Raw genomic sequence first — 14,791 nt, 5'->3', positions numbered from 1 at the left:
TCTTTTGGTGACGTAAGATTGAAAAAAGTAAGCGTATCATCAACTGGGGCAAATCGGGACTGCAGTTTAACTGCAGTTTTTAGAGCACATAAAGGTTTAAGATTTGGTAATGAATGAACGCACTATATTGGTCTGAGTCTGGGTCCTGAAATCAAAGTATTGAGTTCCAACATGGTTGATTCGTTCCAGTTTACGTTACGCTTTTTATAGGCTTGAATCTGTTATAGCGACGACCATGTGGCAATCTTGATCACACTCCAACAGAAACAGAACCCTGTTCTGTAAGTTAAATTTTCTGCAAAGTTAACAATCGTTTATGTTCCTGTAGCCTTCATCTGACAGTAAAAAAAATACATTTTCGGATTTGCCGATTTGAAGATTTAAGTATTAAAGTACTCGTTCCGTTAACAAAATGTTTACAAACTTGTGTAAAATGCTTCTATTTTCGTTTGGAATGGAACACTCAAAGTGTCATGCAATTTGTTAGCAAGTGATAAAGAGAAAGTGCTTTGTGATTGTTTGCTCACGAAAAATATTTCCTTTCAGACCAAACAACTATTTCAACATTGCCGGATGAAAGCAGACATTTAAAAAAGAAATCTTCTATATAATTATGAACTGAGCCAAATCGGCATTGTAAAATCACAAACAAAAGTTTATTCTTGGTGTTTATATGTGTCAATCTGAAATTTGTACGAATGTTTATAAAGTTAAAGAACAAACAAAATAATAAAAATAGAAAATGACTAGGGCAAAAGCTAAGACGAGCAGTGTAAACAGATTAGAGGAATGATCACCCTTTGAACATGTTGTAATGAAAACCAAAATATGTTTAGGAACTTTTATAAGATATATTCTTTTTTATCATGAAACAGCTACTGTTTAGAAGAACTAGTTATTGATATGATGACCATAAATAACGAATTTGGTCGTGTTGATCCATTGCATCATGAATCAATTTGAAGAAAAGTAACATAATGAAGAAATATTTTTATTAAAATAAAGCATCCCATCAAACTTTAAAGTAGAAATATTATAAACAAAATGATACAGAACGAATTGACATACACAATATATCAATTAGTTGCGCTATTAAAAGGCTTAAAATTAGAACATTGATGAAAAATGAGCAGAAAACGAAATTAAAAAAAGAAAATAAAACCAATTTTGCTAACAAAAGCTAATAGTATTTTCATTTCAGCGGTACCTATTTGTAATCTCGTTGTCGTGGTGAAATCTTACCAAGGGTGTTACACAAATCTACTTTTTAATGAGCTCAAACCTCAAACTCGATTTGTTACAACAGGGGTGGGCCATCCAACTCTGACTTTTTGTTATTTAATTAGTTTAAAAAATATAAACTATGAATTAAAATCCTTGTGGTCGAAATGATGACCTATTGAAAAAAAAGGTGCTGTGGTAATGCTACAGGCATAACCATCATGACGAAGAATTTCGGACACAAAAGTAAATGAATTTTTTATAGTTATTAATATTTGCGTTTCTCGGCCACAAAATCAATCACGAAAGAGTTATTTCTTAAGATCTATTTATTTCTGCTTTGCTTCCGCAAATGTCCCCTTATCGGAACATCCCTGGGGCCTCCGGCCACTACTGCCAAAATGTCAAATTTCATGTCCAGTATCAAAATCCCTAAAGTTTGATACCCATATTGCCCCAACTCTTATAGTTCCCCTTATCGAACATCCCCGGGGCCTCCGTCCACTCCAGGTGTTTGCCAGTTCCAATGATCAACTCCCGCTCATTCCGGCTAGCATGTCTTGGCGTGTTCATGCCTCCAGGCCATCTGCTCCCGGGCCTTGACCCAGAATGGTCATTTTTTCATTTAGAACAAAATTTTTCATTTTAAAAATTCGTGTTTTTTTCTAACTTTGCAGGGTTATTTTTAGAGTGTAACAATGTTTTACAAAGTTGTAGAGCAGACAATTACAAAAATTTTAATATGTAGACATAAGGGGTTTGCTTACAAACACCACGAGTTATTGTGATTTTACGAAAAAAAGTTTTGAAAAAGTAACTTTTTGCGTTTCTTTTTGTTTCGTCGTCCGTGTCTGTCGCGGGTGACCATGAACGGCCATGATCAACGACGACCAACTTTTTCAAAACTTTTTTTCGTAAAATCGCAATAACTCGTGATGTTTGTAAGCAAACCCCTTATATCTATACATCAAAATTTCTGTTATTGTCTGCTCTACAATTTTGTAGAACATTATTACACTCTAAAAAATAACCCTGCAAAGTTAGAAAAAACACGAAATTTTAAAATGAAAAATTTTGTTCTAAATGAAAAAATGACCATTCTGGGTCAATGTAGATTCAAAAAGTACATTAAATTTCCCATAAAATGACATGTTCCAATATTTTTTACAGTCGAGTAACGGAAAATGGGAGAATTTTTAAAACTTTTTTAGTGTTTTTTTCGATAAAAAATACGTTTTTTCGGAATTCTGAGTACGCCATTAAATCGGGCGTCTAATTTTACATAAAAGTCCCTTTGACACCAAATTTCTATCTCATCACCGTTTCAGGCTGCAAATTATTGGAAAACACCTCTTTTTTCGCATGTTCAAAAATGGAAGGGATCGTACCGCCCCTCCGTCACGAGATATCAAAAAACGGACCTCGGATTCGTGATCAGGGACAAAAGTTACCCCTTAGGACAAAGTTTCACGCAAATCGAAGAGAGGTCGGGGCAACTGCTGTGTGAGTTGTCGGAGAATTATCCATATGTCAAGTATAAAAAATCAGTGCGTTTATAACATTTTATTGCTTCTCATATATTTCAAATTAGAATCATAATACTGCCAAACTTGTGATTTTTAAAACGAAGGCTATTTTTTTTTTATTCCAATAATGCCGTTGCACATATTTTACAAAAAAAAAAACTTTCCTCTGAAAATTCCCAATATGGCAGACAGGTGTAGTGTACGACACGAAAACTGTGCCAAGCTGACACAAAACGGGCGCCGAACGCTCCACCCCCAGAAAGAGCGTGAACTGGGAGCGAGCAATCAGCACCAGACTAATACATTGATCTCTCGTCCTCTCTCTCACTCTCTCTCTGTTCCGTAATTTACACTTTTTGTTCGCGTTCTCTCTCTCTGTAAGCTTCCGGTATGTACTTGTTTGCGCCTGCATGCATGCAAAATGAAGGACTTCAAAACTAAACTTTTTATAGCAAGTTGTGAAATATGTATTTCCGCAAAATCAAAAGTGGTATACGGATTTAATCTTCCAAGCAGCCTGGATTCCCAAGAAAGCTCAAGGACAGGTGCCATAAAATAACGCGAGACGAGGCGCGAGAAGAGTGAGAGCACAGTTTTCTCTCTCCTCTTCGTACTTTGCTCTCTCTTAGATCCGGATCTACATATTATTTTGAATCCGTTTTTGAGAACAACTTTCATTGATTGATTTCATAATTAAACCTCTTCTAAAATTAATTTAAATTTGTCTATTTTTATAATTTACAAAATCGGGAGATTGACTTTTATAATAAAAATTATGATTTCTCCCAAAATAAACTGAGTTTGTATCAATTTTATGTTTCTCAACTTCGACAAATTGACCTCTTGTGGTATTTTGCACATTTAAGAAGTGAAGAAATGACGTTTGAATGGAAACTCACTTTTTTCGGACTCGATTGCGACATTTTTCGGAGCAAAATCGAATGAACAGCAAGGTGTTTTTGTTGTTTAGTTTTGATTAAGCGATTTATTACTAGTAACCTTACCAAGATAGTATTACATTTCCGGGGGAGGGTGTCTCGATTGCGAGGTTGAGACCATGACTATCACTAGTACAGCTTAAAGTGGTGACCGCTCACAACCGTCTTGGTTCCACACGAAAGATTAGGCGGTAATTTGGAGAGAACAAACTGTGCAAGGAAAACAAAAAAAAGTTGTCAATTTAGTATTGTTTGTACATTTTGCTGAACATTTTTTTACGCAAGAGTTTACTATAATGCTTACCTTTGGTTTCTTCTGTTTTGAGGACATAAATCCTAGACACATTGAGCTAGTTGTGTGTGCCCATAGCAAATCTCCATCTCGGCTGGCAGCATTATAAATGATCGACAGTGATCCAGCGTGAATTTCGTTGTGTTTAGCTAGGAATGGAGATTCGAGCAGCTTCTTTTTGTAGGTCTGATGCTGTGAAGTTATAGGGCAGTTGCAGCTTATCAGCCCATCGGCCAGCTCTTTGGCAAACAACGTTTTCATTAAATACTCTCCATTTCCGGTCGTACACGTGGCAGCTGACATGGAAGTTGTGTCATCCATCGATGCCCAGCATCCTGCGCCGTAGGTTGCCGCTTGTCCAACCCGGCCACGAACCTTCAACACTAGTCCTCCTGAGCTGCACCCGGCCACGATTGTTCCATCAGCTTCGACGCAGACCGCGCCAACGGTGTCCAGCGGGGATAGTTTGAGTTGGTTTATTTCCTCGTACTTGGATATATTCCGTCGATAGTGATCATAGCTTTTGGCAGCCTTGGCCGAAACCATTTGTTCCGTCGGCACTATTTGCAGTCCGACTTCAGCTGCATAATCGGATGCTCCTTTGCCTGCCAAAACCATTGGTGGAATCCGACCGAAGCTCAACAGTTTGGACTGGCGATCACATAGATGTCTTGCCAATTTAATCGGATTCCTTACGTCGGGAACATTAGTGCAAGCACCAAATTGCAGATTTGATCCGTCCATTATTGAAGCGTCACATTCGACCTGCCTGTCCCAGGTTAAATTCGATCCGAATCCAGCGTTGGTGGCCCACGAGTTTTCTAACGTTACAATCGCCACCTCGCACGCGTCCATTGCACTTCCGCCATCTCTAAGGGCGTTAATCCCTTGAACGCACGCTTCTTTGCAAACATCCTTGTACAGAGTTTCGTCTATACAATTTCCGGCTCCTGTAATTAGATATTACGCATGAAGGACCTAAATTCAACCGGTAATTTCACAAAAAGAAACAAGATTTTATATTTACACTGGCAAGTGTTTAAAATTAGCACAAATGTCAATATTTTGTATCAACACCCTTTTTACAATCTTAAGACTTATCTAAAATTTATCATGTTCAATTTGGACTTGTGGGAATGAACCCCACGGCAGATCAAATGAGACCAGTACAGTTAAAATGTTCGAGCCCAAACAAATCATGTAGACCACTAAAGTCCGATGGGTTAATAAGGAATAAAGAATTAAAATCCAGTCATTGGCCATCTGTTCGGTCATGGACCACCACACCCAAGCAGGGGTAAATACTAAGGGAAATTCGTGGAAATACTTTTCTAAGGTATCAATACTAGTTTAGTATTCGTGAACCCTTAAAAAATAGTCTCATTGCAAATTGAATGTTTTTTTTTTTTTGGTTTTATTAATATTCTGGTTTTGTTTGTGTTATTCCAGTTTTATACCTAATTCCTATGAAACTTTGGGATAATTTTGACAATTTTTAACAAAGCCATTTATTTTGCTTCAAAGTGGCATTCCAAAACGAATGCATTCACTGGAAACAAAAAAAATTGTAAAATAAGTAAATTGGCAAAATCATCAAGTCTGAATAACAAATTAAGATATTTTTGTGGTATTCTGTTGAGGTGTTTTTTTTAACTAAATTCCTCTGAAACTGTGAAATAAATTGATCAATTTTGCATCAAAAATATTTTTCAAAACGAATGCTTTCATTGAAAATGAATAATTCCAAAGCTTATTTTTTTTTATTATTTATGTATCCAAGATATACCCCCTAAGGAAATATGTAAAATCGTCATGATTTTTCTAAGCTGGGATATTTGATATGTTTGTGGCATTTTAATTTTTTTTTCTCAAATTCCTCTGAATCTATGAGAAAATCCTGTCCAATTTTGACTAGGTCATTAATTTTACATCGAAATGACATTTCAAAACAAATGCTTTCATTAGAAATAAAAAATGTCAAAGTTGATTTTTTTTGATATTGATAAACCCACTAAGAAAATTTGCAAACTCGACAAAATTTTCTTAGTCGGGATGTTTTGGTATTTTGTTTTGTAATTTACTTTTTTTCCAAATTAGCTGAAACTGTGTGGACTTTTCACTCTGAGAAACTTTTTATGAACTTATATCTAGTTTGATTTTAATTACTTTTTTATCAATCTTAGTAGCATCGCTGGCATCGAAGTTAACTGCTGGACTAAAACGGCATGAAAATACCAAATTTGTGTTTTACTTGGGTAAATAACAGCGACTAAAATGTGTCTGTCAGTTGCCCAGGAAAAGTTGGTAAAATAACATGAAATCATACCAAAATCATGTATGTAGAAGACCACAGCATTACCTAAATCTGATATTTCAAGGGCAAAAGAATGCCAAAAATAGAATCATTTCAATACCTTGTATTGGTATTCAAACAATGTTCCAAAATCCAGAATACCTCACATTGGCATTGAAATGCTAGTTTTTCCTCAGTGAGGAAGGCAAAACATTAAACATTAATTTGGTTAGGTAGCAAATAAAGACAAACAATACTCTGCCTGGACATGATGTTCTAAATTATAGATTATTGTATGCGTGTTTTGACTCTTACCTGTGTGTACAGCAACGAATCCGGGCATTTTTATTGATTATGCTCTACGTCGTCCGAAGGTGTTGTTTTTTCACCAAATTGATTCAGTTTTTAAGCGTTGCGTTTTTCATTGACTTTATTCATTTCAAAACCATTAAAAGTAATGTTTGTTTACATTCTGATTGAGGCGACAGAACTACAAAACTGCTCCCTTCATCGAGGGACGAACAAGCAACGGGGAACCAAATCGGCTACACGATGATTTGAGAATGTTGTATTTTACTTTATATCAGATAATAACACTAAAGCACTGCAGACCGAACATCCATTCCAGTACAGACATGTACAAGTCAGGTTGTGAGAATAAAAAGTGAAATCTCACCAGGAAAAACCTATAAAAAATATGTTAAATATTAACAAGCAGGGTTGGGGAAATATACCAATTTTAAGCCTAATAAGCGGCCGTGTTTGAATTATGCTGGATAATCAGGATTCTTGAAATTTACTAAAACCAAGTAACTATTTCCCCTAAATAAATATATTTAGATGTTGATATTTTGATAGGGGATGTCGTTCCAAGTAGGTCGATGAAATTATTAGTTCTACCAATATGAAACATCTGCAACACACAACATTCACCTGCAAGCATCCCGTGCGCAGATACAAATTGAAAACACTGTTCACATTACTTGCGTTGCGTTTAAACCTTTTTTCTAGCATCTTGCTTTTATTTGACGGATGAAACACAAGTGAAAAATAATAAGACAACTACAAAGTGAAGAGACGAATGCCACTCTGAAATCGCTTTTATAAATTGGTGATTTTGGTTATTCATTATAAAGTGAAATTCCTTGTGCTGGGTGTTGAGTCAGTGCTCAATTAGTAGCTTACAATATGGAGCGACGAATAAAACTCAAAACACTGAACAAGCATATTACATGCGAAATATGCAGCGGATATTTCATCGATGCCACAACTGTCACAGAATGTCTTCATACGTGTAAGTGTTTAGTAATGGTTGCTTGAAATGTTTTTATCTTAGCCAGATATGTTGAAATTAAATTTCTTATTTCTTTATTATTACAGTTTGCAAAAGTTGTCTGGTGAAGCACCTGGAAGAAAACAACACTTGTCCCACTTGCGAAAATGTCATACATCAATCACATCCGCTGCAATACATCAGTTTTGATAGAACAATGCAGGATATTGTCTACAAATTGGTACCAAATTTGTTGGAAAGTAAGTACCTGATCAAACTATCCGAAATTTTATCGTTGTGTAAATCTACCCATGGCGCTACAAAATACAAACTCCGAAAAATGTGTAAATTGCGCAAATTAATCACAAAAAGGATTTACGAGAACAGAAATGTAAGAAAAAGTCAAAGTTGTCAGTCGTAGACACAACCGGAATGGTGTAGAATACGGAATTATGTCGGATGCTCCACGTACATTTGGACCAATATCTATTTCACGTAGTGGCTAAGTGCTAGGTACTTGAAATTGAATTCAATGTTTGGAAAACGCATAACAACAATAGTTGATAGGTTTGCGGTTCATAGTTCAATAGAAAATTGCTGATTTATATTGAGTCGATTGACACCATGGATATTGTTTGTTTGTTTGCGGTAGTGTAATGGCTCCTTGAGATGTTCCGCCGAATAATCAAGATGATGATTTTTTTAATTTCTTTTAACGAGCCCTCGGGCGCGAGAGAGGAGAGCCATGTTCCCTTCCGATTTTTTCTCTCGATGTGCGTCAAAAGATTTTTTTTGTTTATGAATCTGCCATCGCTGATTGATACACTCAACCCCCGGTGGTTGGTCACTTATTCGTTTGACACTTTTTTAGTTTGTACCCGTTGGTCAAACTAAAAAGTGACAAACTGTCACTTTTTACACTCCAGATCGTTTGACAACAGTTGGTGTCATACCATCGGGGTTTCAGTGTTCAAAAAAATTTGACTGATTGCCGGATGTTAGTAAAAAAATATATAATAAATTATAGGAAGCACTAATTATCGGATTTTAATTTGCTTTCAATGCTTCAATGGCTTTCAACGCTTCAAGACATTAAATTAGCACTTTTCCCTTGTGGCAAAAAATCAAATACTGGGTGATTTTTAAGATTTGTAATTTTTTGTTTTAAAAAGTTTTTATTTTTAGCTATAATTTTGCTCAAGACACCATTGATTTAAAAATCCCTTTCAGGATTATTTTTAAAGGTCCAATTTGCAAATTTTATTTTTGCGCTTTTTGGATGTTTTCCAAACTTCTTTGAGTCAGGAGTGTTCAAAAATACAAAAGGCCAAAAGTGATAATGTTGTTTATTTGATTTTAGATTTTAAACCCTTTGTGGTCGTACAAAAGGTCATAGTGCTAAAAAAAATAAGCTTAATCGTTGTGAACAATAAAATCAGCAATTTAAGCTGATGTTTAGGACCCAGTTATTCTAGTCGAAATGTAGTTTGAGCATAGTTGTGAACGCGTCAAAAATTGACAATTCGCGAAAAAGTTGTGGTTTGGAGCTGCTCTGCTTTTCTTAAAACTGTTATTCCGCAATTTTAGATGAAACCCAGCGAGAGCGTGAGTTTTACAAGTCCCGAAACTTGCAATGCCCGAAGGACATGCCCCAGCAGCAGCAGGACGGCGACGATAAGGCGAACGAGTTGGCTCACCAGGAAGCCGATTATCACCGGATGGACGAGCAGGTGAATGTCTGCCTGGAGTGCGTCAGCAACAACCTTCGACATCTGAAGCGCCGGTTCATACGGTGCAGTTCGCAGGCCACAATTACGCATCTGAAGAAATTTCTCGCTAAAAAGGTTCTCAACGGAATCGAACGGTACAAAGATGTAAGTTGCAGAGCAAACACCTTTTGGGTTGGGTAAAACATATTGATTCTGTTATTTCTTTTTTAAGATTGATATATTATGCAACGACGAGCTGCTTGGAAAGGATCATACACTAAAGTTTGTTTATGTTACACGATGGCGTTTTAAGGATCCTCCTCTGCGATTGCAATACCGTCCACGAGTCGACATATAAGCTGCAATTATTATTTTTTTTATTCATGATGATTGTATTGTATTTCCCTTATTTGTATATATGATACAAAACGTGAATTATGCAATGAAATTTTCAAAAAAAAAAGGTTTGTTTTTTCTTTGGTCGAGACAAAATTTTGGGATGTATTTCAGGTTGTTAAGGAGGTTTATTTTTATGTTTTTCTTCTTCTTTCATTATTTATTCTCATTCATATTTTAAGTTGCAAAATAGTAGTTTATGCAACAAGTTGCGAAAACGTGAATTTTTGATTAAAACTTTTGCAACTGAGGTGCGGTGGAGGCGCGCGGCCGATGGCCGGCATTGTGTGTGCAAAAAAAAAAACATGTTATTTTTTTCGTTCAGTTCAGTGGAAGCAGTGAAGGTGATCAGTGCGGCAACATTCCGCCTGAAGTGATTTTTTTTCGTCTTCTTTTGTTTCGCGTCCTTTGAACTAAATTTGTGCTGTTGTGCTGCGCGGTCATCTTTCCGCATTGTGTGTTTTCCTGATTAATCGAGATTGGCTTGGACACCAGCAGCAGAAGTATCAGTTCAATTTGTGCGTAAAAGGCGGCGCGCAATCGATGGGCGACATGAGTTGATCGCAAGCAGCGTGGCCACGCGGTTGCATTGCATGTTTAATCGTGATTTCGGGCGTCCATCTTGTCGAGTGAAAATGGCTATTTACTTTTCCGCGATTAGTTTGTTTATTTCGTAATAATCTCGAGGTATTTTTTGTTGTTCTCTTTACATATTTTACGATAGATATGAGCCGATTTTTGTGAAGACAAGCAAGTCGTAATCCTTAATTAATTCCTTCCTACATCATCGACGTTTCGTTTAGAAGGCATGCTGACGAATATGTTTTAGGGTTTATGATATTGCACAAATCATTCTAATATTATTATATTTTCACTGAGATCTTTTCAAACACGCACGAAGCAAAATGTTCATCGTTCGGTCAAAACGTTCATCGTTTGTGCACAACGAGAGAGAATTGAGAGAAAAGTTACCATTTCCGGTCTCTATTCGCTCAATTCTCTCCCAATTATCGTCGAATTCCTTCATTTTCTTGACATTCGCGTCCTACTTCCTACTCTTTGATGCCTGTTTGTGACTTTTTACATGCATTTGAGATCATCGCTCATCAATTTGAGTTCATTGTAAGTGCTCGTTTGAAAACCTACCAATGAAATCGTGAATAAATGAAGTCGGCTGTTATTTTTGGTGAGAAGAAGTAAATATCTGGAGTAAGGAGCGGCCGTGGCTGACTGGTTACGGTGTTCGCTTTGTAAGCGAATGGTTCTGGGTTCGATTCCCATCTGCTCCCAACGAGAAAGTTAAGAACACATACAATTGAATTGATGAATATGAACGAAAAATCAAAGGCCATGACGACTTGGTAAGAGTGGACTGGAATTAGGAATACTGTTACAGAGAGCGAGTTGTGGCGCTATAACCACGGCAAATAGTGTCCAGGGCATTCTTGGGAAATTTTTTTTCAATGGAACATATATCTGCTACAAGCTGCTGATTAACTTTGATTCAAGGATATCAATGAAACACTGGTCTTTGTTGATCTTTCGTATATCTTTATTCATAACTGTACTTTTCTGTTGTAGTTATCGTAGGTATTACTATGAATGATGAATGTAAATTAATTTTGAGTTCAAAAACCAGTAGAAAAATGCTGAAATAATTGATTTTGCAACGAAGTGAATTTAACATTGAATATAACAAAATAATTTAGTTTTTATTTTTTTTTAATGAAAACATAGTTTCACCGTGGACAAATGATAACGCAAAGAAACATTGGCAAAACTGTTGCTACGTGGATAGCAATGATTTGTAAACGTTAGCAATGGTTTCCATTCATCATTTGTCTTTAGACCAGCTCCAATCTCTTCATTTCCTTGTACAATTCTTTGCCCATCTGGGCTGGACTTCTGGTCACAATCACTCCGGATTTTTCAAGCGCGTTGATTTTATCCTGAGCGCCTCCTTTGCCGCCCGAAATAATGGCACCGGCATGTCCCATACGTCGACCGGGCGGTGCGGACAATCCGGCGATGAATGAAACCACGGGTTTTGCCTTGATACCCTGTTGAAAATTAATGGAAAAAATAGCATTAGACTAGAGCGGAACATTAACGATGAGTACTCCTACCTGGTTGTATTGCATCAAATAATCGGCAGCCTTTTCCTCGGCCACACCGCCGATTTCTCCGATCAGAATGATTCCTTTTGTTTCCGGATCCTTGAGGAACACCTCGAGGCAGTCAATAAAGTCGGTGCCGTTGAAAGGATCTCCGCCGATACCAACGCACAGAGTTTGACCCAAGTTAACTTCGGTAGTTTGGTGCACTGCTTCGTACGTAAGAGTGCCGGAACGAGAAACGACACCAATCTTTCCACGCTTATGAATATGACCTGGCATGATGCCAATTTTACACTGAAAATAAAACAAAACAGATTATTGCTTACTACTGATAACAAATCATGCTGGACTCATGAAAGGAAAGTAACATTATCTTATCACACACTACAAGCGCTCACAACAAACATTGATGTACGCTGAAAGTGCCGTTGAACTTTGTTCTCATGAATGTCTAGAAGGAAACAAAAATTACCTGCTCTGGCGCTATGATTCCGGGACAGTTAGGTCCAACCAGCCGGGACTTTTCCTGGGCCAGCAGGGCATGCTTTACTTTCACCATGTCGTGCTGCGGAACGCCTTCGGTGATGCAGACAATCAGTGGCATTTCGGCTTCGATTGCCTCAAGAATCGCTTTGGCAGCCCCGGGCGGAGGGACGTAAATCACGGTGGCGTCCGCTCCCGTAGCTTGTTTTGCCTCCTTGACCGAGTTGAACACGGGCAGATCGAGGTGCGTTTTACCGCCCTTTCCGGGTGAAACTCCGCCAACCAGTTTGGTTCCATACTCGATGGCCTGCTGGGAATGGAATGTACCCTGTTTGCCGGTGAATCCTTGGCAGATCACTTTAGAGTTGGCGTTGAGTTTCAAATTTTTGCGAGTCGACTCGTAGCTAGCGAAGCGAACGCCAACGTTTCGGCCATCTGTGGAAAATCAAAATATTTTAAAAATGCGTCTACGCACACGAAGCAACAGTTGTTTTGATTTTGATTTAAAAGTATGCGTGGGTGCTGCAAAAATGTGACATTTCTTAGTTAGTTTGATTCGAGTTTGTCCAACTAACGAACCGGTTCAAAAATGTCAAACAATACGGTTTTTACTGCTTTGGATGGGACATTATAATTCAAAACAGAAAATAAAAAATCTTCTTTATCATTCGACCTTTGGACCTTTGGTTCTTATATACACTTTAGACAAAAAAGTAACAAGCACTCAATAATCACTACTTTGTTTTCAAATTGACCCCAAGTCTCGGAATCCTGACCATTTGACCCCAGACTAATCGATCTATTTATAGCAAAATAAGAAGCAGTATTACATAATATTCGCGTGAATGCTGGCAACAGGAGGCCATGAAAACTTACCAAGTTTAACCCGAGAAAACAGTCGCACCATTCCCGAAGCAGCCATTTTCACTATTCAATAATTCTCCAACTGGAGTCGCTCGGAAACGGACAAGAAGTTGGACGAGATTCTACAACTAAAAGTAATATTTTTTAAAGAATTATTGCACCGACCGCAGCAGCTGCATCACCAGATGATGATTAATGTGCTTACACACTGATGTGAGAGAATGAGAATGGAGCCTACTGATTGCAATGACGTTTATGTAAGGTTTGACGGAACAAGAATATCTATGTACATCTGAGAATATCGTAAATTACCAACGAAAATGTTTCAAACCGTACGGGAAATGGGTCGATTCGGCACTGTTGAAAGGGATTTGCACTTTGGGTGACACACGAAACGAATGACACCCGTTTCAGTTTAGCCGGATCTCTTTGAAAACCTCATTGGACCAATGACACTGCCGTCAGGTGACGTTTCTCCCTACCCATGCAGCAAAAATACAAATGGCATGCACGCACGAGCACGCTTCAAAGCTTTAATTGTAACCATTTCTGACTGCTTTGCACACTGAAAAGCTCACCCACTCCGACCACCCTCTCCACCCGTGGTGCGTGTCTCGACTGGGCTGAGATGCTTTCGAACACTGTAGAACAGTTTCAAACAAGAGAGTTTTTTTCTGTCGTAGCTCTAGGTGTGCTTTATGTTGGAGAGCATTGCAATTGCTGCAATTGTTGCTGAACTCTGACATCTAAATATCTAAAATATTTAGAAACTTGATAAAACGGTCTCAATACACAATTCCCCAAAATTTGTATACTCGGAAATCCATTCGCCAGAATGACGCATTCCCCGGAAACGGTTAATGTGGTTGTATTACCAAAGAAAAGGGCACATTAAAAACTTTTGAAGATCGAATCTCCATAAATTTTGATAGTTCTTGTAACAATACCCTTTACCTGACATTTTAAATGTTTTACAAAACACTAAAATACGTACGTCAGAATTCTTATTTTTAGTTGAATTCCCGAAAAAACGCCAGTTGACTGCACCCAGGAGAATTAAAACAGCTTCTTGAGTAATACAGGCAACATTTTATAAATCGAAATGACCCATAGGAGATTTACACGTAGGAAGTTGTGAATACGAACGATTCAAAATATTTTATCAGTGAAAGTTGCGTTTTTGCTCATTTATTACCAAGCATTTTCGTTACTATGAAAAAACACATCTATTCAGATCTATTCAAAACAAAACTTTAAATAATGTTTTAAAGAACAATTTTTTTTATTGATCAATAATCTAATTTTAAAATGACACATTGATACTATTCCGAAAGATTTGAGCGCTTTACCTTTTTTTTTAATAAACTATAACTTTTCTTTACAGTACTAAAACTTTATATTTGTAATTGCGTGTTCTATATAAGATATTTGTTCCTGTATATTTACCACTTAGTTTCCCTCATTTTAAACACTATATAAGAATTACTTTAGAAAGGCTTCTACAAGATTGTCGTATTTCGTTATTCTTCTAGGAAAACATAGTCTTACATGTGAAAACATGTATATTTGTATGTACACAACCTTTTGAAAATTTTCAATACTATTCAGCACTTTAGAGTTATTACAACATTATAATAATAAATGGGATAATCTGCTTGAAAAAAAAAGAATCATTGTGA

At 37.1% G+C, this 14,791-nt stretch overlaps 3 protein-coding genes across 5 annotated transcripts; 1 reads left to right on the top strand and 2 right to left on the bottom strand.

Annotated features, from left to right (window-relative positions):
• Positions 1 to 3,703: 3,703 nt before the first annotated feature.
• On the bottom strand, positions 3,704 to 6,832 carry LOC6052554 (threonine aspartase 1). The gene is made up of 3 exons (XM_001868770.2): positions 6,586 to 6,832; positions 3,990 to 4,927; positions 3,704 to 3,895 (listed from the first exon to the last, which is right to left on the bottom strand). Exons 1-3 carry the CDS (start codon positions 6,611 to 6,613, stop codon positions 3,815 to 3,817), a joined length of 1,047 nt encoding a protein of 348 aa, XP_001868805.1. The 5' UTR covers positions 6,614 to 6,832; the 3' UTR covers positions 3,704 to 3,814.
• A 484-nt stretch (positions 6,833 to 7,316) lies between these two features.
• Positions 7,317 to 9,715, top strand: LOC6052553 (polycomb group RING finger protein 3). Its single transcript, XM_001868769.2, has 4 exons — positions 7,317 to 7,564; positions 7,651 to 7,803; positions 9,131 to 9,417; positions 9,485 to 9,715. Exons 1-4 carry the CDS (start codon positions 7,459 to 7,461, stop codon positions 9,608 to 9,610), a joined length of 672 nt encoding a protein of 223 aa, XP_001868804.1. The 5' UTR covers positions 7,317 to 7,458; the 3' UTR covers positions 9,611 to 9,715.
• A 1,463-nt stretch (positions 9,716 to 11,178) lies between these two features.
• LOC6052557 (succinate--CoA ligase [ADP/GDP-forming] subunit alpha, mitochondrial) lies at positions 11,179 to 13,579 on the bottom strand. 3 transcript variants are annotated; one of them, XM_038264609.1, is made up of 5 exons: positions 13,425 to 13,579; positions 13,125 to 13,240; positions 12,238 to 12,683; positions 11,775 to 12,059; positions 11,179 to 11,708 (listed from the first exon to the last, which is right to left on the bottom strand). In XM_038264609.1, exons 2-5 carry the CDS (start codon positions 13,168 to 13,170, stop codon positions 11,493 to 11,495), a joined length of 993 nt encoding a protein of 330 aa, XP_038120537.1. In that variant the 5' UTR covers positions 13,171 to 13,240; positions 13,425 to 13,579; the 3' UTR covers positions 11,179 to 11,492. The 3 variants fall into 3 exon arrangements, with proteins under 3 accessions (XP_038120537.1, XP_038120539.1, XP_038120538.1); XM_038264611.1 differs by having other exon boundaries at positions 13,449 to 13,522; XM_038264610.1 differs by having other exon boundaries at positions 13,318 to 13,493.
• Between the last annotated feature and the right edge of the window lie 1,212 nt (positions 13,580 to 14,791).

This window comes from Culex quinquefasciatus, chromosome 3 (genome assembly GCF_015732765.1).
Source record: "Culex quinquefasciatus strain JHB chromosome 3, VPISU_Cqui_1.0_pri_paternal, whole genome shotgun sequence".
NCBI classification, from domain to species: domain Eukaryota; kingdom Metazoa; phylum Arthropoda; class Insecta; order Diptera; family Culicidae; genus Culex; species Culex quinquefasciatus.
Note: the sequence above shows the minus strand (reverse complement) of the source record. Positions and strands in the feature narration are given on the sequence as shown.